General features: G+C 33.7%; 1 protein-coding gene across 18 annotated transcripts in view; it reads left to right on the top strand.

The window, feature by feature from the left end:
* Positions 1-23,576, top strand: part of PPFIA2 (PPFI scaffold protein A2) — a 464,553-nt gene that overhangs the window by 278,929 nt on the left and 162,048 nt on the right. For 16 of the 18 annotated variants that reach the window (XM_081822131.1, XM_081822133.1, XM_081822149.1 and 13 more), the window contains 2 exons: positions 3,849-4,013; positions 10,073-10,147. In XM_081822131.1, coding sequence (XP_081678257.1) covers positions 3,849-4,013; positions 10,073-10,147 — 240 coding nt within the window. The remainder of the gene's footprint in view (positions 1-3,848; positions 4,014-10,072; positions 10,148-23,576) is intronic. The other 2 variants (XM_081822137.1, XM_081822141.1) reach the window with 1 other exon arrangement.

The raw sequence follows: 23,576 nt of genomic DNA, 5'->3' as shown, positions 1-23,576 counted from the left end.
ATGTATGGACTACTTTAAATGTTAATCAGAATCAAATACCCAGTATACAAGAGTAAAAGGGGAAAATAATTTAATATACATTATGTATGTGATATAACAAAAAAAAATAAAGATCCTCTCTTCTCCAAGTGGTCATTAAGTCCTATTGGTAATTATAAATTCCAATTCTAAACCTTCATTCCTGGACCTCTGTATATGGACCAATATATTCATCACTAATTTCAGGATGATAGCACCCCAACCTAGCCATGTGTTATCTCCAAGCAATAATTAAGATAGACTCTTCCTTGGGCCATTTAACCGTTTTATAGGATCACCTGCTTCTGAATGATGTGATAGCATGGTGAAACCAGGGCTGGGAACATCAGTCAATTACATTACTCCTTTCACTATAAAATGTGGGTTTTTTTTTTTTTTTTCTTTTTTCGGTCAGAAGTAATGTTGTATATGATAATAAGACTGTAAGCAGGGGGCGCCTGGATGGCTCAGTCGTTAAACATCTGCCTTCAGCTCAGGTCATGATCCCAGGGTCCTGGGATCGAGCCCCCCATCAGGCTTCCTGCTCAGTGGGAAGCCTGCTTCTCCCTCTCCAACTCCCCCTGCTTGTGTTCCCTCTCTTCTGTGTCTCCCTCTGTCAAATAAATAAATAAAATCTTTTAAAAGAAAAAGACTGTAAGCAAAAATCTGATAAGATAGTATTGCTAGTAGAAGCAGAGCCATTAGAGAAGGCAAATCCATATTCAGAAAAAACATTTATTACATTAAGAAAAGGCAGCCGTCCCCTCCTTGATGGAAGGGATTTAATGTAATCTACTTGCTTCAAGGTAACTAGCTGGTCTCTAGGTATACTATATCATGAAATGGGTTCAAAATTGATGGCTACAGCTAATCACTTGGCCATTCAGCTGTGGTGGTAACCCTATCAACCTTAATGGTGAGAAGCCCATTTTGCAAGGTCAATGAGTAACTTCTATCCCTGAAACCATGGGCACTTTTTCTGCCCATTGAGCAAATGTGGCGGTGGCCAGAGAAATGGGCTAATATCCAAAAGGTGAATCATTTTTGTCTACGAGATTATCAAAAACCTCTGCAACAGTGGGTACCACAGAATTAGTCCTAGTTCAGAGATAATATCCAAGAAATTTGGTATTCTTTTTTCCTCAGTACTATTGACATGGTATAATAGTTATAGATGCTTTTAGAGAAGATCTTCTGATTAGCTATTGCTTCATAACAAACCACCCCAAAATTTAGTGCCACAAACAACATTTTACTGTACTCACAGATTCTATGAGTCAGGGATACAGAAAGGGCATAACATTTGCGCTCCCAGCTCTGATGTCTAGTGACACTGATGTGCTGGTAAATGATTTTTTTTAACCAGAAAAAAAAATTAAAAAAAAATACTAATCTATATAGTGTTTGGAGTTCCCATGGTGTAAATACTCCCACTGTAGCTGATTTCAAGCTACTAACATGATGTCACTGAATGCAGAGGTGGGAAACGATGAAAGATTTGGAAACAGTCTATGGTATTTCTACCATTCAAATACAGTAGAAGTAAACAACCCAAGGAGCATGGGATATTTAGGAACCTTACTAAAAACTTGGAATTTGGGGCACCTGGGTGGCTCAGTCGTTAAGCATCTGCCTTCGGCTCAGGTCCTGGGATTGAGCCCTGCATCGGGCTCCCTGCTCCACGGGGAACCTGCTTCTCCCTCTCCCACTCCTCCTACTTGTGTTCCCTCTCTCACTGTGTGTCTCTCTGTCAAATAAATAAATAAAGTCTAAAAAAAAAAACCTTGGAATTTAGTAATATAATCAGGAAGTAATACATTCTGTGTGTTTATTATCTTTAAAAAATATTTTTTATTTAATTATAAGCTTGCATAATTTAAGCTTCAACAATTACTGTGTTTTAACTGCTGGCTCACAAAAATCCTGAGAATTAACGGTCCTCTCTAGCAAGCTGGTATGAGCCAGGTTTAGCACACCATTTGCAGGGGAGAAGAGAATATCTGGACTCTGAAAGGTCGACTGGGAGCAAACTGTTTCACATGGGTTATGGGGCTTTGTACGAACTTAACCCTGCTTATCTGGTGTTGGTCTTTCTCTGACCAAACTTCGCTCTGACCCTACCAGCCTCCTTCGATTTCCTTGGAAGCCAAGCCTTTGCCTGTGCTGTACCCTCTGCCTGGAGTCCTTCATCTGGCCCCTCATCTGGCCAGCTCTTTCTCAATTTAAACATCACCCTCTCGCAAAGGAGGTCTCTCCTCTTTTCAGCTCCCATAACTCTATTTCAGGGTTAAGTTCACACAAAATCCCATAGCCTGTGTAAAACAGCTTGGATTTAACCAATGCATGCATGTATCTGTAGAAGTCAAGAGAGTAGAACACCAGGAATATAATCAGATTGATAAATAAAAGGAAAGCTCTTTGAAAATATTGTGTCATCATCATACTGAAGAACTATTAATATTATTTTGACCCTTAAATGTGATCCCTACCTACTGATCTATATACATTTCGGATCTCAGATGTTTGTGTTCTTTTGTACCAATGCATGGCAAAGTTTTCTGACACTTTGAACCATAATTAGTGATGGTGAATGGAAAGAAATTAATTTATTAAGGACTAAGAAAGGTGACACTAATATGTGACACTGAATCTAACAATAACTGAAAACCAAAAATTTCCCCTACTTTAGGAAATGTAAGCTTTAGGAAAAAGCCTGCAATTTTTTTTTCTTTCCTTCTTTCCATCCCAGTATCTTATATTTGCTTTTCCCTTTTTTGTTTGAGTAATTCCTGCCTTATTTTACATAGACACCATTTGTTAGCCTATGCTTTTCACTATCCTTCTGAAAATCTCTCCTACAAAACTTCCTGCTCATGTATTGTTGTTCCCTGGCAAAATCTCAATAACTGAGAAGTTAAACCAGCAGGTTTGGGGTTTTATTTATGTATCTTTGTTTTTAGCAGCAGAACTCCCTTTATTAAACGAAACGAAGGTGAAGCCCCAATTCACAAAACATTGAAAAGTAAAATTTCTTTGGGAAATGTTAGAACAGACTGAAACACTGTTCACTGGACTTTGTCCAGACTTCTGTCATGGCTCCAGAGGCTACTCTGGGTGAATGTAGGTTCCAGAGTAGACAGTTTAAAAAGCATGCACTTTAACCTCCTTTCCCCAAGTGATTATTGCAAATCTCGGTTACTGTATCCCAGTTGGTTGCATATATTTTTTATTATTTCTATTTCTATTAAGAATTAATTGTGAATAAAATCATTATTTTCCCTATAATCGTTAGAGCAACATGTGATTATAACTATCACTATAATCACTACACAAATGTGATTATCACTATAATCACATTCAAAGCAACATGATGATTATGTTATGCTCATTACCTTCATTGCAACAGCAAGTGTAAATTAAATTGGTTTTGACTTTTAATACTTTTTTCTTAACACAATCATCATTGTGTTAAGAATTGTACCATGTTCTTTAATAATTATTCTATTTGATCACGCCTATTTTGTGTTGTTTCTACTGAATTCATGCTGAAATTATTAAATTGTTCTAAAAATACATAAGAATTTACATGATATTTCTTAAATGAGCAATTTGTTATACACTAGAAATGGGACTTACTTTAATGTAATTTAGGAACCCTGGTTTAGACTCAGGTTTGTGCTTCTTTGCTGCTACCTGTGATAAAATCTGAGACTATCATTAGATTCTATGCAAACCTGCAATCTTTTACAGTAGGAGTCATGAGTATTAGTAACTTGTGTTCATAAGATAATTACATTTAGGATAATTGCATTTTCTGTTAAACCCAATAGCTGTTACTGGAGCACTTGGAGTGCCTCGTGTCCCGACATGAAAGGTCACTAAGAATGACAGTGGTGAAACGGCAAGCCCAGTCCCCCTCAGGAGTCTCCAGTGAGGTTGAGGTTCTCAAGGCACTGAAATCTTTGTTTGAGCACCACAAGGCCTTGGATGAAAAGGTATAGTATTGATAAAGGATTCTTACAATTGTATGTGTCAATTATACCTCAATCAAGCTGAAATGTAAAAAAAATAAAATGAAATAAACTTTATCTACTAATTTTAAAAAAAGTTTTAGTACTGCAAAAGCTTTCAAGCTTAACAGTGTTTTTGTCATCAGCATCAAGCTCCTTGTCTTCATCTAATGACTCAGCTGACTCCTGATGTAAATCAGCACAGAGAAACACATCTGGATTATAGGAATATCATTTTTTTTAAAATGCAACTGGATTATTGTGTGTATATGGGTAATACTCATAACCATGTTGTTTTTATTGCCACTGAATCTATGGCTTATCAAGTTATACTTGTATTGTGTTGCATTATGGTCCTAGTCCAGATGGCCATGTGAAATTCAATATTGTCAGTCAGTCTCCCTCTCTCTTCCTCTCTTTTTCTCTTCTCCCAGCCCCTCTTTGAAGTGCAATGTTTATAGACGCCAACACAGGAGACTGCTAACTGACAACTTAACATATCTTGAGGTGTAAATTGGCTGTACTCTAACCTTTGGAGATTTATATTAGAAGCATACATTTTTTTTAGATCTCTAATATCTAGTATCTTCTGAATATACATTTTGAAGAGTCTCTACATCTAACAGCATAAGGTATTAGTGGAAAAAACTGCCTTAGGTCTTTTTAAAAGTAGCAATAAGCTTCTCTTAGCTGTTACTCAAATAACTGTTACTGACATAAATAAGCCAATATGATGATAATATCCTTTGGAGATTAGTAAGGCTTATGACATGATTTTAATTTTGTGAAATGTTAAAGAATTAACTTTTTAAAATTAATAAAGCTTTAGGATTTTGTAGAGTGGGAATTGGGGCACTTCATTAGAAAGTACCTGAGAAGTTCTGAGTATTAAAATCCAAATAAGGGATTATTATCCAGTTATATCTAGGTTTTGAGCATGCAGACACTTGTGCTCTAGTTAATATTTACGTACATAGATACTTTTATCATTGGTCTTTCAGATGTTCTTAGAGCAGGGGATTATGTGAAGTATGTGCAAAAGGATAACTATAATTCTATCTTCTAGATTATTAAGAAATTATAGTTTATTTTTCATTTTAGCTGTGAGAGGCAAGTAGTTTATGAATAATTTTGAATAAAACAAAAATTGATATTATTTAAAGATCCTTGATAAATGTAATATCAAATAATCATATTTAACGTTTAGTTTCATATTCCCTTTCTTATTACAAAAGTACATTGTTAAGAATTTGGAAGACTATATTTATGGAATATCTATTATATATAGGACAGATGTTTGGCCACACAAAAATAGACAAGACATTCTCCTTACAACTGAAGAGATCATAGCACTAGAGATTCATGTCAATAATAGGTAATGTTAAGAAACAATATGTACAATGCAATATGAAGTAACAGAAAAAGTTGTGACTAATTCTACTTGAGAAAGTGATGAAAAATTCAAGAATATCTTCACAGAGGGGAGGACATTTGGTCTGAATATTAAAGAATGTGTAGGAGTTTTAAAAGCAGAGTCATAAAGATACTCTGCGCACCAAGATCAATATGTAAGATAACCCAGAGATGTAAGAAGAGCATGGCCTGTCCAGAGAAAGTGTAATAGTTTTGAATGGCTTGAATGAAAGTGCTTGAGAATGTGTGATTTTAGATGTTCCCTGTAATCATTCCCACATCACTTGAGGGATGCTGTTATGAAAGAATGGATGTAAGGCAATAAAGAATATTGAAGACAAATAACCTGATGGGTATGAGTACATTTAAGAAGAGAATAGTTGTACAACTTAAAATTTAGAAATAATTTACTATGTAGATGTTCAGTGAGCTTAGCATAACTAAATGAAGCATTTATACCATGGCCCTAGGAGCTATAACAGTATTTACTAACTCACCGGAAGTGCCATGGACATTGATGAATCCAGGGGCAACTGAACTGATTATCAGCTAAGTATTGCTGACAGTCTAAAGGAAAAGTGTTATGAGCTTGGATTCTGGAGTTGGACAGATACGGACAAGTGACTTAACTTCTCTATGCATCTGTTTCCTCTTATTTTGAATGAAGAGAGTCATAGTATGTACCTCATAGAATTGTCATGAGGATTAATGGGATCTGACATGCAAAACTCTTAGCCAGTACTTAGCATATGGCAAGTGCTCATTAAATGTTAATGAATATTACTATTAATATGTAAATTTCAGTATTTGATAAAACTTTCAAGCTAAGTAAAGATATTGGTATCACTGTTGATCCACACGCTTGTTTTAAATAGCCTTTTATTTAGTTATTGAGGGATTAATCTGTGCCTTCATAGGCAATTTCCCTAAGAATAGCTCACAGCTACTCAAAAGGATAGGGAGGGTGGAGACACAAACTACAACATCCTAATTTAAGTAGTATGGATATTATGTTATAATATATAGAGATGATCAGAAGAAGATGCAATTAACCATGTCTTGAGGACAAGACATTACCAACTTTACCACAGAGGGTAAAGTTACACATGAGGAACTAAATAAAGTATAAAAAATTGAACACAGCTGTGAACAATTACAATGACTGGCAGTCTTCATTATTAATGTCCTTATTTATATATCCACTGAGTTGTAGGATCAAATTTTCACAATTAGCTAAGACCAACAGTAATTTTGACATCGCTCTCCAATATGTTTACCAATTTCGTGGGCTGGAGGAAATGAGAGATATACATGTGTTTTGCAATCATTCAGACATCATTGATTTTTTTTTCTTTAAAAGACATATTGGCTATGCCTGGGGAATATAAGCAAAAAAAAACAGTAAATATGTATGCACTTCGCATATATTTCTATCATCAGCTATCACAGTACCAAAACTGGATTTGAACTTCTGGTCTAAGGAGATTTCTTTATAATGTTTTCTGTTATAAGAATGCTAATTCCAAAATGAAACCCTGCCATACCTTACTTTTAATTTGGAATGTATGCTTCTTCCACCAGAGTTCCTCTTTATCCTGAGACACATTTGTTATTTTTAGGGACTTACTTTATTTTAAATCCTCAGGGATTTAAAATGTAAGTAGCCTTGAAACATCTTTTGGGGAAGAAATTCTTGAGTTATTTTGAAGAAATATGCCATTATGAAGAAAATTGATTTAACAGATGAAATTAGAAATAAAAAATTCTAGTTGTACATAAATATTTTGGAGTTTACACAATAGCTCCATAAATAAACAACCGATACATATGAACTTAAAGACTACACAGACAATGGATTAATTGAATGTGGCTAAATAGTAAAAAATCAGAAAAGGTTAAGTAGAGAGCTTAGGCTGTCAACTGTGCATTTACATTTAGGAAAAAAAATTAAAATTATAATTTGTCATGGTGTATCAATCATGTCTAGGTGGTTCCACAAGAGCACCAAATCTAACAAGGAAAATAAAGATAATTATGGCATTCTGCTGGTGCTGTGCTTAGCAGAGCAAAGCAAAAAGCTAAAAGCCTTGTCAAAGATAATTTTTTTCCTGTTAATGCAGTTTTAGCTATGTAGACAAGGTAAGATGTTAAGATTCTTTATACCCTGGAAAAGTTACTCCTTTGGATCTTACTTTTTTTTTTTTCTTATCAGTTTAGCAGAGGTTAATGCAAGATGAATTAAATGCAGAGAATAATTTATCCTCATATAAATGTGACTAAAGAATTCATATCATACTATATTGATAATTACAGCACCAATTTTTACATTTACAGCTAATTCAAAATATATTCAGAAATTGTTTTTATTTTCTCAAAGACAGCTTTGGATTCATTACTCTGTGGGTAATAGGATCTTAAGCTGTAGATACCATTCTAAATTTATTGAGGGGTGATTCTGTTTTCAAATTGTTTTATAAGCTTAATGATTTTTACTTCTTGGAGGTTCAATATAATGAGAATAAAAAATGCTTAACTTGTGGTAAATAGAAACCAGTTTAGAACATTTTCTGTGATTATTAGTTTCGCAAAGAAAGTCAGGAAGATATTTTAACCTACAAGATAGCCTGGTTTCAGCCATCCTTTATATGATTTGAAGGACTCTTTTAGAAACATTCCAATGTATCGCTATATCTTAAAATAGGACACCTTCACCTCTTCACAGCAATCTAAATGTGATCTGATCAATGGTGCATATAGTGAGATCGTTAAGTTACATTTAGACTGTTTCATATTGCTGATCCTTAGACCTTTCTCACTCAAAACACCCATATTTTATAGTTGGTATTTTAGGAAGTGGGCATAAAACTTTACAATCGTCCCTATTAAATATCAACCACATCTACTAAGATTTTTTTGATAACTGCTTTCCACATATCAGCAATCCTCCTTATTTGCAGCCTTCAGGGTATTTGCTTCTTTTGCATCTCTCCAAGCTGCTCATAAAAAGGTATTCCCCAGGTCAAATCATCAAAGATTTCCTTTCAAGTGGCTCTTGTTCAGTTATTAATCAGCATTAGTTTTATGCATTTTAATGAACAATTATTTGTCTAACAGCATTGGCACCTGGACGTCCATCTAGGTCCTAAATATCGGGAAAAGTTCTAATTATCTTTGAGATCAAATATCAGTTTATGTATATATTACTAATTTTCAGAGAATTTCAGCATAATTAAGTAAAAATAATATCAAACTCCTCTCAGATCGTTATTCTTTCTCATTCAAGATGTATTTCAGGAGTTAAGTGCACCCAGCCACCTGAATATGCATCAGTTATCATTATACAGCACAAAAATATGATTGAGATTTTTAAAAATTTCTAATTAGATTCTAGATTAATAGGATATTAGTGTTTCTTGTCTGTTTACTAATTGGAAAATAATGTTATAATTCAACATTAAAATTGTTATGTAAGTTTTTAAAATATAGTTTATGTATTTAACCTATATTATGTATTAATAATTAATTTTTAAAACTATATTACCTAACCTATATATTATGTTCGCAGTTAAATCTTATTTTTTTTAAAAAAAAGGAAAATGTGATTCATTAAACTGTACTATCAATGAATTAATAAAATTAGTTTATAAAAATATAATTATATATTAAAATACATGTTAACTTCACAAATACTGTAACATTCCCAGGCAAAAAAAAAAAAAAAATGTATGTTAACTCATAATCAAAAATTCACCATGAATTGCATCTCAAGTTGAAGGTATAAATTTTGTTGATTCTTTTCTAAGGAGAATTAAGCCACTGTAGACATTCATTTTAATTCAGGCAAATCTCTTTCTCTGAATTTCTTCAATTTTTTACATGATAAAAATACCTTTTTAAATATATGTAATATAGAGCACATCTAAAGATCTGAACATATAATAACTAAATCAATTTTAGAAGTTCTAAGAAAGCAAGAATTAAAAAACTACTTTGAGTTTCATGTATGAAACATTTGCAAATCACAATTATCTTCAAATCATAATTATCTTCAAACTAAATGTGCAGAGTCTTTGGTTCTATAGGATGTATTGGCTTAACCTTTGGTATCTGGAAGCAAGTTAGGAATTCCAGAGTAATCAAGTACTTGCCAATCCCTCAGTAACAATATAGACTTCTAATTAATATAAAATGTATGTGCAATGGACACATTTTTCAGGTTCTAAGAATCCTTTATGAAGTTATTCATACCAAATGAAGCTCATGTATTATTTTTTTAAAAGTAGAAAATTTTTTATGTATGTCATACTTAATCAGTGAGTCTGTTTTTCAGATGAATTCATAATATACTTTTGAACTTTGCCTCCACTTACTTGAGATCAAGCAGATCTATCTCCAACCCCATTGGAAATTCTGTCATTGGAACACTAAAATGACTTGCTTATAAGGAAATCCCTTGATATAGTGATGCTATAAGGTGACAATGTATTCATAGTATTTATGAGCACTGAGGGCTATAAAGACTTTAATAATTTGCCAAATGTGACTGTCTCTGATAATGGTATTGATGGATTCAGCACAGTTTAACATGTATGGGATGTACATTACTGCACATATTTTGGTTTTTCTTCTAGGTAAGGGAGCGACTGAGGGTTTCTTTAGAAAGAGTCTCTGCACTGGAAGAAGAACTAGCTGCTGCTAATCAGGAGGTAACATACCAAACTTTCTCCTCTTTTGAGGTGCAATATCACTAACATTATAGCCCTTGTGTTTCACGTCACTTTTATTAAAACTGTCACAAAAAATAAATTACATTCTGTATATGCCACTGAACAAGGTCTGTTGAAACTAGTTGCCAGAGTCATGTTTTCTGATTTCTGGTGATTCAGATCTGTCACTAAGAGATGAAAAGAAAATTACCAAGAACTAGCGACAAAGGGGCTTAGAAAGACTGCAGTCAGAATACCAGTCCTTTCAAAAAGTAAAACACAGCTCCAAAATCGGAAAACATGTCAAATATCTGTTAAACTTAGAAAATGTCACAAATGAAGTTAACTCCTTGGAGATATAAATATACTTCCCTTAAGGTTCTTATTGTTCTTATCTTCTAAGAGCATCATGCCCATGTTTAGTGGCATCATTGAATCCACTTTTCTTGCTCTCATTCATGACTAAAGTATTATAACCATCTCTGACATTTAAAGAGTTGTTTTTTTCTTTAGAAAAATTTGCTAACTTTGGTTATTAGTACACAAATGAACTTGGATCATTAGACTAGATAGATAGATAGATAGATAGATAGACAGATAGATAGATAAAAAGTACATTAAAATATATAAAATATATGAAAAATAACCTATGTAGGCCACCAAAATAGCCCCATCTCATTTTCTCTCTCTAACATTTACTTATAAGGCTACCTTTTTCTCCAGAAATTTATTCCAGTGATGTAAATATTGGTATGGCTAGTAGTAGACATACTAAAATAATCCTACAAAATCTTCTTAGCTTTAAATAGTTAAAGATGTGGGAGGCTAATGTCCTTAATTATAAATATTATCAAGCCATTCTTCTTAAAATAATATTTGCATTTACATTGCACACACAAATACACATTTTTAAACCATGATAAAAAATCTCGACTAGTATAAATTACCTTGCTCTTTAAAATAAGCTAGATCAATTAAACAAGTTTAAAGTTTACCTTTGTTCTAGGTTAACAATTTAAATGTTAGAAAAAAATGGACTTTTAAATGCAGGGAGAATGAGTTCGTGTGAACTAAGTGCTAGCAGTGTCAAAAACATAAACGGTGGCACAACAGTTTAAATATATAGAGACAAAGCTTTTTGGTGACCAGATCAGCTTAGCAAACTGGATGGCTTTAAATAAATAAATAAATAAGTAAGTAAAGGAAAGGGAACAAAGGGAAATAAGAGGTTGGTACATCTTAGTCATCATAGAAGAAAAGAACCTCTGAAATAATAGATAATGACAAGAAGAACTCTGTCTTTTTATGAGAAAGAATAGGTTTTACCAGTGAAGTAAGTATATGCATTCCTGGAATGTCCAGAAAGAAGATATTAAATGTTTATTTATTTTGTGTTTTACCATTGTTAATTTTGATTTTCATGTATGTTTAAAAGTACATTTATTTTGGGTACATCCCTCAAAATATTTTATTGATAAGAGTAAAAAAAACAAAAGCTTTGGCAACTACTACTGGAAAAGCCTTGCTTACCGTGTGGTGATAAAGCTTCTGTTTGTCAGAGACAAAGGGGTGGTGAGACCTCTTGGCAAAGTTATGTACACTGAAGTAAAAATATTCCTCAAGTTCAAGTAAGGCTCTCTAAATTTGCTCCAGACATGGCAATGGAATAGCTCAATTAGATATAAAATGGAAGAACGATCCTTGAGAGAAGCAAAGTGGAGGAGAGACCTTTGACAGTTATTTAAATATTTTAGCCTCAAATTTTATTGTAGGCATCATGGTCCATTTGATTACTTGTGTATATTTTAAATCATTAACATTATTCTACAATTACTGCAGCCCTTCTGAATGCTTTTTGTTTTGTTTTACATCATTTGCATAAGAGGAAAGTAATTGTGTGCTCATTATTAACTCCAATATGGTCTTTTTTCCCTTGATTTTTATTAACTTCCAGGTGGCTTCACCAGAATCCCTATTTAGGAAGTCACATCTCCAAGGATCAGGAAGGGGGTACGGAAGTTCCCTTAGTTTTCTAACAATAAATTGTTTATAAATAATTAATGATTTTAAGAGAGAGTGCATGGGGAAAAGCCAACTTTTACTTCATAATGAAACCTGTATTTCATTATGAAAATAAAAAAAAAGAGAGAGAGAGAGAAATCAGAAGACACCTGCAGTTTGACTTCTTAGAATAACAGTTGGTACAAGAAACCTCTATAAATCAGGCATCATGTATTGATGATAAGATACATTTAGAAATCTGACCAAAAAAGTTTAGAAAAATTTACACTATTATCAGCTTCAGAAAGGGGAACTAGATAACATTTGATTATTAGAGGAAGTAATTGAAGAAAGTATTTTAGAAAATAAAGGGCAATTTTTTTTTTTTTTAAGATTTTATTTATTTGACAGTGAGAGATACAGCGAGAGAGGGAACACAAGCAGGGGGAGTGGGAGAGGAAGAAGCAGGCCTCCCAAGGAGCAGGGAGCCCAATGTGGGGCTCGATCCCAGGACCCCGGGATCATGACCTGAGCTGAAGGCAGATGCTTAACGACTGAGCCACCCAGGCGAAGGGCAATTTTTTAATAGAAAGAAACTATTTAAGAACACAGTCTTAAGAACCAAACAAAAATATGCAATATAGACAAAAACAGTCAGGTACCAGAACAAAATTCTGCAGATGGCTAAATGAGGAAGGGTTTGGGGAAAATTTCATTTGATGCTTCAGATTTTAAATTAAAATTAAAATATGCTTACAAGTGTCCCTTACAATTCAAATCTGTGCATTTCCTGAGTTCGTATAGCAAGCTTGACAAGTGAGGATACCGTAGTATCCGAATCTGTTTGATTCGCAAGTTTCTGGTAGTGGTAATAACTGTTCGGATAGCAAGGCATTTATCCAAATATATTCCTGAATTATTTCAGTTCCAAAATTCAGAAAGGAGAAATCAGAGAGCAGGGGTTTAGACTGCAAGTGATACATTGATATATTCATACATATATATGCATATGTAGAGTCTTAGAAGATGATAAAATAGAGTTTATTCTATCATCATTATATTATTTTAATAGAGTTTATTCTGTCATCTATATATCATTATTCTCTTTCTGTGTCTATGTATCTGTCCCTATCTCTGTCTCTCTCTGTCTCTCTCATCTTGTCCCATTCTCATACATGTTTTGGAATTAACACCCTTTAATACCTTTCCTTTATAGAAACTCTCCCATGGAGGCCTCATCTATTTCTCTTACATCCAAGGCTACAACCATGGCTTCTGTGAGGGGAAAAAAGACAAAATCTGTAGCTCAAAGTTCATGCTTTTTTCTGAGCCTCCCAAAAGGTTTTAAACATTGGTTTTGGCATTTCCACACAGCTTTGCTAATGGTTGTAGAGACTGTTCTCTGCCACAGGTATCCAGCAGGGGGCAAAGTAGAGAGATTGAACTTCCTCAGGGTTTGCAAATTAAGATATGCACCTGTATGTCTGTCATCACCTACAGGGAGCAAATTTTCTAATTTACACAAAGGCACCATATATGCTGGTGGGCCTGGAACTCCATCTAGTTTTTCCAAGTGTCCCCTTAGATTCCCTATGGCCCATTAATGCAGTGAAATAAGTAGCCTTATTCAAAAGAATATCAGGTGACTATATGTTCTAATTTGGAAAGAGCTCCAAAACATTATTTTACAAAAAGAAAGAAGTTGCATAGAATGATCCCGATGTTGTACAAATACAAGTAATACTAATACATTATTGTAGGACTAGAAAAAATTTTGAGTGTAAATACCAAACTGTCATTATTAGTTGTCTCTGCTGCTTGTAAGTATATGTACTATGTATTTCTGTCATATTTGTGTTTTTAATAACTCTTCATTATATCATAAACAAAATGATAAAGATCTTTTAGATAACATTTTCCATGACTAGATGATTCTATTGATCACTTATAAATAACAATAAGTAATATTTACTGAGTGCTTTAAATTCTGAGGCACTGTGCTAAATACGTATGTATCAGCAGAATAATCCTGGAAGATTGGTACTACTATTATTTTATAGATGAGCCCAGAGAGGTCATTTCTCCTAAGGTGCCATTCTCTCCGACTACAAAATGTTCTTATCTCTGAGTTTGTCTTAACTCTCTGTACTCAGGCAGTTCCAGTCTCTACATTTAAATGTATCTGTAATCAACCCCCCATCCATTTACTCTCTTCTCTTTGCATATACATTAAAACCACTGTAGTTTAGGTGTTCATTAATTCTCACTTGGAATATTACAATAGGTTTTCATTTATTCTTGTTTCCTATCCCTTTCTGCTATGTAATTCTCCAAGGTTAAACCTGCTAAGTAAAGTTCTAATCATAGTGATCGTTCCTCATAACATATTCCAATATGTAATATACACTTATATGCAATAAATACCATATTAGTATATTAATAACATAATGCTATAATGTACTGTATTAACACATGTTAATAATATAATCATATATCAAGAACCTCTTCAGTGGTCCTAACCTACAAATCTAGCTCTTAACTCCTACTACCCCTACTGCCCTGAGTCATTCTAAGGTCTTGTTAACATAATTATATTCATTGTTTTTGAAATCAGCCAGCATGTTTCCTGTATCTTACTTATGCTAATGTCTCTCTTGGAATGCTTCCACAACCCTAATTCACCCACTGAAATCATATTTCCCCATTTACATCAAGTTCAGACATTACCTTTTTAATGAAATATTTTATGATTTCTTGCCAACAGTCATCACTCCTTAGTTTAAATTGCTAAAGCTCATTGCTTCAGCATCTATTATGACTGTTCAACAACTACTGGAGTTAATTATATATCTGTCTAAGCCTAGGTTGTTAGTTCCCTGAGAAAATGGACTACATCTTGTTCATTTGTATTTATTGTATTCACTACAGTGATATGAACCTCATGATTAACATATATTTGTCAAATTTTACTGTAGAGCTTGTTCTAAACAGTGTTTTCACATGGTTTCTTCGCTATTTCCTTAGTATTAAAGTTTGAATAACCTTAGGCATGCTCAATAAACAACAATGCATTGATTATATGGATTAAATGGACAAGATGTTTGTTCTTTCCAAATATAATCATTGAGTAACCACCAAGTGCAGAAAGTTCTGAGTCTCTGACAGGAGGAATAGGAAAAAACAAAATGATAAATGAAACATTATGCAAATTTTCATGTAATTTGCCCTCAAGTGATGAAAATCAATATATAAATGTAAGTAAGATATAACTTAGTGCAAAACTAAGTAAATGAAAAATAGAGGCCCAAAATGCAGAGAGGAGAAGGGTATTTATTGTCAACTAAAGGATCAGAGAAGGATCACCCTTGAAGGAAGGCTATGATTTGGTTTTAAAACTGGGGGAAAACATTTCAGGCTGAGCAGATAGTATGGTAAAAAACAAAAACAAAACCCTGAAATTGGCTGTTTCAAGAGTTAAAGATGCTGTTGTGTCTATAAGGATTTGGGTGTGAAAAGATGTGCAAGTGGGAGGTAGGGAGGACTCAGATTTCAGAGGGCCCTGAATGCCACGATCAAAGTGTGGAATTCGTACTTTATGAAATGAAGAAGCATCGAAGGTTCTGTTTTGGTTTATTTTTGTTTTGTTTTGTTTTAGTAAAGTGAAAACTGCTGAAAGTATGTGCTTCTTTTTCTTCCTTTTGTAACGTGTTAGGTTAGAGTGGAGCAGAGCTGGAAAGTTGACATAAATCACATGGCTGGCTGATATAATTGGCTGATGTGTGATTTTGATCATGACACCTCAGTTGAACAAACATTTATTGGCCATCTTCTGTTTGCCAGGCATTGAGTTAAATACTAGGTGTAAATATATTAATAAAACTCAGATATTTAATGAATCAGAATTCTCTCAAATATAGGAAATAGATATGTTGGAAGTAATTATGGTGGGAAGTTGTTATTTCATGGGTATGGAGTTTCAGTTTGGGAATATGAAAAAAGTTCTCAAGATGGATACTGGTGATGGTTGCACAGTAATGTAAACACACTAAACCCTACACTTAAAATTGGTTAAAATGGTAAATTTTACATTACATACAGTTTACCACAATAAGAAATTAATTATAATACATATGACTAATATGAAAATAAAAGTAAGTAGTATAAGGTTTTTTAACATTATAAAAGAGTAATTAATTATTTGGGCATAAAGGAGGAAAAGCAGATGGTGTTATAAGCATTCTCATAGAGAAATTTTGCCATTTGCAACAGCATGTATGAATTTTGAGGCGTTACACTAAGTGAAGTAAGTCAGACAAAGAAATACTGTATGACTATACTTATATGTAGAATCTAAAAATGTTGAACTCATAGAAATAGAGTAGATTGGTGGTTGCCCAGTCTGGAGGTAGGGGAGAAACGGGGAGAAGCTTGTCAAATGATGGAAACTTTCAGTTATAAGGAATAAGATTAGGGGATCTGATGTACAGAATGGTAACAATAGTTAATGATAGTGTATTGTATACTTTAAAATTTGTTAAGACAGTAGATATTAAATGTTTTCACTACCAACAACTAAAAAATGGTAATTTGTGGAGTGATGGATGTATTAACTAACTTTATTGTGGTAAACATTCAAAAATATGTGCATATATCAAATCACTGCATTGGGTACCTTAAACTTACACAATATTATTTGTCAGTTGTATCTCAATAAATTTCAAAATCTTTCTAGAGAAAAAAATTACCTACAATCTTAAGGGTGATTTTAAAGAGCTTACCAGATGGACTTGGAGGAAAAGAAGGGAAACAGGCAGGAGGAGGGATGAGGACTAGGCTGCAGAGGTAGGCAGAGCAGAGTTGGGGAAGCCTGGGCTTCCTCCTGTGGGCAACAGTGAGCCAAAAAAGAGTTTTTAAGGAGAGAGAAATGATCACATTTTCAATTTTGCAGACCAGTGGTACCTCCAGAAGTTAAAGGTAAAAAATGTATATGATAACCAAAGTACTATGTTTATAGTTCAGATTTTTAAAAATCACTATGATTTTTTGAAAGAAAGAAGGGACTAGAGTCAGAAAATACTGAACTGTGTAGAACAGAGGTATTACCATGTCTGGCATTTCTTCTGTTCTTTTAGTAATGGGAAATAGTATAAATGAAAGAATCAAAACAGCATTATAAATACATGTATATATATATATATATATACACATATGTATAAAATTTGCTGTCATTTTATACCTCTTTGAATAGCCCCACAGAGGTAGATTGTATTGTTAATGTTGAATACATTTTCCAGGCCATTGTCCTAAAAAAATGAGTTCAGGTTACTTAGACATGGAAAATACAATGAAGTCTTTATTTCTTGCAGAATATTTTTGTTACTGCTTAAAATTGGAAAACCACGCGCACGCACACACACACACACACACACACAAATGTACAATAAAGGGAAGTGCAAGGAAGAATAAATAGATTACTTCCTAACAATGTGTTCTCCTTTAGCAGAAGCCCATATCCTTTTAAAATTATTTAATTAAATGAGACAAAATGGATTATTTAGAAGTTACAGTAAAAACTCAATTGACAGACTAATTTTCACTGAATAAACAGGGGTACTTATTTTAAAAGCTTTTCTACATGATTGCATTATACATAAAAAGAACTGGTACATTGAATTGTAGGCTGATCTCTATATTTTTTTATGTTGCTTTCATTCTGTGTTTGTTTATTCCAAGCAGTGAATTTACCAACTTTCAATTAGAATTTTCTTAAGGAAATTAGCATTTCATTTTATTTCATCTATAACCAGCCTTATCCTTTAAGTCTCATTTCCTAAGGAAAAATTAAAGAACTCGCATGGGCAAATCCAATATCATTTGCATTTAGAAGAACTTTGGATCAGAATGGTGAGAGGAGCTAGAGGTAGAAAGCTCATGTTTGGGGGACTTATAGGACTGTGAACTTTGGCCATTACATTAAATACATTACACCATTAAATCATCATAATGATTTCTTGAGTTGGAATTAGAACCAGTGCTTTGTGGAATCCATGGAAATTAATGGAAACATGAAAAATGTGAACAGATACAGGCAAAGGTGGAACCTACCCTAAAAAGCAAATAAAAGTCTGGGAAGGAGGAATGACAGGTGTAAAAATCAACTGGGTCAAGAGTTAATGAAGCAAAAAAAGAGAGATAGAGAGAGAGAGAGAGAGTTTTAAGTGTGGAGATTGGAGGTGGACAACAGTGTCAAGTGTTTCATGAAAACATAAAAGATTATGTCTAATATGAGATGATCAGATTTACAATTAGGTCACTGGAAACATTTACAAAGACAGTTTCAATAAAATATAATAGGAGGAGAATAGCTATGATGAAAAGAATGAGTCAATTAGAAGTTTAGAAATGGAGATGATGAGTAATAATCTTTTGAGAAGTTCAGCCAAGAAGGAGAAAGGTGGTTAAAAGTTGAAAAAGTAGGCCATATTGAGAGATAAGCTATTGAAAATGCTTTCAGCCAAGGAAGAAACGAAGGAGAAGCAATTTTTTTATTTTTTTTTTATTTTTGAGAAGCAATTTTTGATGGGCAACCACAGTAGAGGATGGGCATAGTTTCAAGATCAATTGCAGGTAGTAGAACTCTTTTCTCTGAAAAATGGAGAAAGGAGAATGGAACGTGTAGTGAAGAGATGAACCAAAAATTTGATTTGGAGGGAAATATTCCTCCCAAGGAAGTATGGGTTCTCGGCTAAGGGAGGTGGGAGCAGAGGTACTTTTTATGAGCTGAAGGAAACTGAAAATAAGGCAATTAGAATATGGCAAGGAGCCAATAAGACTAAGCAAGGAAATTTTATTGTGAGACGATGGACTCACAGGAGGTTCTCATTGAGATCCCCCAGCAAACTAAAAATTGCCAGTTTCCTTTTACCAACTGAAACAACGTGGATTCTGCCAGGATATTTCCTTATCTAAATCTATGAGGTTCTGTTATTCATCATAATTTGAAAGGAAGAAATATGAATATGAAATTAAAGTTGTTTCAGATGACTTTGGCCACTTTGAGTCAATCCAGAGGTGAAATGTTTTTCTAAAACTTGACAAGGGTAAAAATCAGGAAGTTTCTGAAATCCATGAGCAATTCAACTATAGTTAAATAGTTTGAGAGAAATTTAGTAGCTGAAGATGATCCAGAAAAATGTGGAAAGTGGGAAAGCTGTTAAGCGGGACTTAGTAAAGATACTTGCTTTTGGGGAATGGATAGCAATACTCATCTGAAGTTACGTGATCATTTATTTGCAGATTTAATGAAATGACCAAGTCATTTTCCTCTTCAAATTAAAGCTGCCATTTCTGTGAATGGAAATCTCCAGATGTAGAAAAAAGAGACTGCTGCAAAAGTTCTTGAGTTAAATTATCTCAGATCCTAAAATTGATCATTATTTATCTTCATAGACTCTACCAGTTACTCATTTTTTGATCCTTTTAATTCTCTTTCCCAGTTCCATGAGATGAAAGTCTATCCCTGCCTTTATAAAAATGCTTAATCTTAAAACAGCTTTCTAATTTACTGTACGTTTATGTACACAACAGCCTAATTCAGCTAATTAGCTTATTTTCATCATTAGTAAATGTATGAAACTATTTTCATAAATTTCATGACCGACTTTGAATTAACATTCTAACAGAAATTCAAGTACCAGTTTTTCTGTGTTTTATTAGCATTTGAAGCAAGTTGCCATGGCTAAACTTACCTAAAAATATTATTTGTTTAATGACAACAGTGTTTGCACAAGGTAGTGACATCTTGTAGCTCCCAACTTATATCCCAACGTAAAACTCTCTGATGTGACATTTTTAGCTTGCCTGCAAACTTTATGACCTTCTGGTAAACCCATTTATTGGAAACCTATACTTCCTGCTAGAATTGTATCATTTGGGGTTAGAAAAGTGTATAGTTCTTAATTGATTTTATTTCATGGAAAAGTTTAATAATAGTTGAACAACGTCCTTTTTTTGTTTTATATTGGTAAAGCTCAAAGCTTTGACATTGTCAAACTGGTAGTTAGTCACAAAGCCCTACAGTTGCTTATTATACCTCTCGATTATCCTTTATGATGACACTGTATTGTAAAGATAAGTGTAGATATTGTAAATTGCCCACACTATTATCATCAATGGAAAATGTCTTCTTTGCTGTTGATAACTGTACTGTTCCAACACAAAGAATCTTTCCAAATCAAAGGAAATCAGATGTCTTATGACAACATATGTTAAAAGGCAACAATGAAAAAAGCTAAAGAAATTGCTGTTTGCTACTCCCACTCTTTTTACTATTTCCAAGACTGTGTGAAGCAATTGTTTAAAATATAGGTTAAAGTTGTCTCCTGTTGTGCATGAGACATTTGAAGTCTGTTTGCCAATCTTTTTGACTCTTTTTCCTGTTTTGGTTAGAATCGGTTCCCTGATGAAAGCATAGGATTTGTTTTTCTTGTGATAGCAGGCTTGGCTGTTTTATTTACATACGGAGATTACGAACTGTTTTGTTTTGGTTTTTTTCTCTTACTATTAATAGCAAGATCACGCTTGATATTACTTTGATCATAAGTATAATAAATTGACCCATTTTATTTTACTCATAGGTTTACTAGAGCATTCTTATTAATTTTAAAGCTAACAATTTGAGAAAGATTACTTAACTTTTAAAAAATTAAAATGGAATACTGAAATTTAGTGAGAGATAAGGGAAAAAGGCGAAAAAATATTTTACTTGAAGTTAAAGATCCCAGTTGAGTCTTAGACTAATCACTTTCTAATTCTGTAACCCCCGGCAATTTATTTACTCTCTCTGCACCTCAGTTTTCTTATCTGTGAAATGGAATACTAATAAATTTTGGATCAGCCTGTCTTTCAAAGAAGGCATGATATTTGGATGAGATTTTATACAAGGAAGTACTTGGTAAATTTGAAATACTAAACTCGTATTGCTTTTACAAGGCTCAAAAGGCCAATATCAACTAGTTATTGGTTGAGTAGCAGAAAAATCTTTTCTGTTGACAACTTGAACTTGATGACAAACAAAATAATAGTAGTTTATTTTATACCCAAGACTAAATCTCCTTTCTTAGATAAATAAACATTTATTCATAGGATGATTCTGTAGCACAACATGCATTTTATAAATTACTTTGCAATTCACTTATTTATGCAGTTGGTAAAAATAATAGCAGTCTAGAATTTTTTGAGAGATGATGGTGTGCCTGACACTATGCTAAGCACTATATATCCCCCCCGAAACACACACACATTTTTCAGTTAATCATCATAATTAACTTACGAAAAAAGCAGCAGGAATCCAGAGCCAGGATATCTGACTCGAAATTTGAGTGTTCAGTGGTAGCCACTAAGCTGCCTGGCCTTTCTCTTAATAACAAAATTTCTTTATATATGAAAACTGTGTTTCTAAATAAACAGTTTGCCTTTTACCAGTTACTTAAATTCATCATGACATCTTCATATTTGTTATACTCCTATGGATGATTTCAAGATTCATAGCTTCCTTATATTGACAGCTAAAAATAGGTGTTAACTAAATCAATAAAACACATATTAAATCAACTAGTTAAAACAACCAACTTTTAAACTGTCAAGTATTGGATTGAAACTAAACATTTAACTCTATAGAAAGGAATAAAACATCTAGATATTTGCAGTCATTTGGCTAAATAAGATTATTGGATTTTAAATTTTGCCTCTAAGTGTTTTTTCTTGGTTTTTCTTGACTCTGACTAGTGTTCCAAAGTAAATAAAATGACAGCATTCTATTGGTCCCTGTGTCTTCAATGTAGAAAATATGAGGCCTCAGATTATATTAAAGAAGTTCAGCACTTCTTTATTCCCATTTCATTTTTGTCCGGGAAGAACAAAGGATCTTAAGTGTTAAGAAATTTGGAAGTTTCAAATAGGTGAACTTTTGAGACACTAAAAAGAAATGGATGGACAAAAAGGATGCATGAATTGCTTTCATTTCTTTATTCTCTCTTTTTTGTAATTAGTAATTTGACTGCTCATGATTTTACTTTTTAAAAACTTGATAGCAGAAAACATCACAAATTTGATAAGCTAATATTTACTATATGTTGTTTGTCTCAGTCTATTTGGGCTGCTATAACATAGACTGGGTGGCTTAAACAACAAGTATTCATTTCTCACAGTTCTGGATGCCAAGTAGTCCAAAGTCAAGGTGCTAGCAAATTTGGTGCCTGGTGAAAGCTTACTCCTGATTCAAAGATGGTGTCTTTTCACTCTGTACTCACATGGCTGAATGGGCAAGGGGGTGCTCTGGGTTCTCTTTTATAATGGCACTAACCTCAATCATAAGGGCTGTGCCCTCAAGAACTCATCACTCTTAAAGGCCTCACCTCCTACTACCATGACACTAGGAGTTAGGATTTCAGCATATGAATTTTGAGGGGATACAAACATTTAGAACAACACTTAGCCAAACTGCAAAGTTTGAAGGCACAGTCCCCCACAAGAGTAGCCTCACTTCAGACACCAACTACAAGTTCAAGGGGTTTGAAAACCTACTCCCAGATTCAATAATTTACTAGAAAGACTCACAGAACTCACTGAAAGTTGTTATACTCACAGTATGGCTTATTACAGGGAAAGGATACAGATCAAAATCGGCCAAGGAAAAAAACACACAGAGCAGAGTCTAGGAGGGCTCCAAAGACTAAGCTTCCATTGTTCTCAGGATGTATTACCTTCCTAGGATCAGTGCATAACAATATGCACAGAGGACTGCCAACCAAAGAAGCTCACCAAAGCTTTGATGCCCAGAGTTTTTATTAGGATTTCCTTACATAAACACGATTGATTGATTATCCATATGGCTCATATTAGCCTCCAAGTCAAGATGCAAAACCTCTGAAGTAATATGACTGGTCTTTCTGGCATGAACAGCCCCCAACTATTGTATCTCCCATCCTAGGAACCAATGTGGCCAGACCTTATTCTAAACAAAGACATTCCTATAAGGCATGGCACAGATGACCTCCTAAAAGCTGAGGGCAAGGCCAAAATCTTTACTATACAGCAATAAATTATCCTAACTGAAGATTTTTACAGACAGTAAGTGCTGATAATATCTCCTTATTTAATAACATGTTGATAAAGCAAATATATTATTTTTCACCCAGAAAACACTGCCAGTGGGAGATAAGAAGGATAATAACTTATAAGTAGGATCAGAATATGTGTTGAGAAAGTTTTATAAAATCAGAAAAAGCATGAGAGAGGGAAAAAGGGAAAAATATAGCCTTTTAAGAACAAAATTGCAAAATAGATTATAGTGTCATTAGAAATATTTTGGGAGCACCTACTTTGTGAGGCATTAGGCTGGCTGAAACACTAGGATGGTGCTTTTCCA

This window comes from Leptonychotes weddellii, chromosome 5 (assembly GCF_054177405.1).
Source record: "Leptonychotes weddellii isolate Sample4059 chromosome 5, ASM5417740v2, whole genome shotgun sequence".
NCBI lineage: Eukaryota > Metazoa > Chordata > Mammalia > Carnivora > Phocidae > Leptonychotes > Leptonychotes weddellii.
This window is presented reverse-complemented; position numbering and strand designations above follow the sequence as displayed.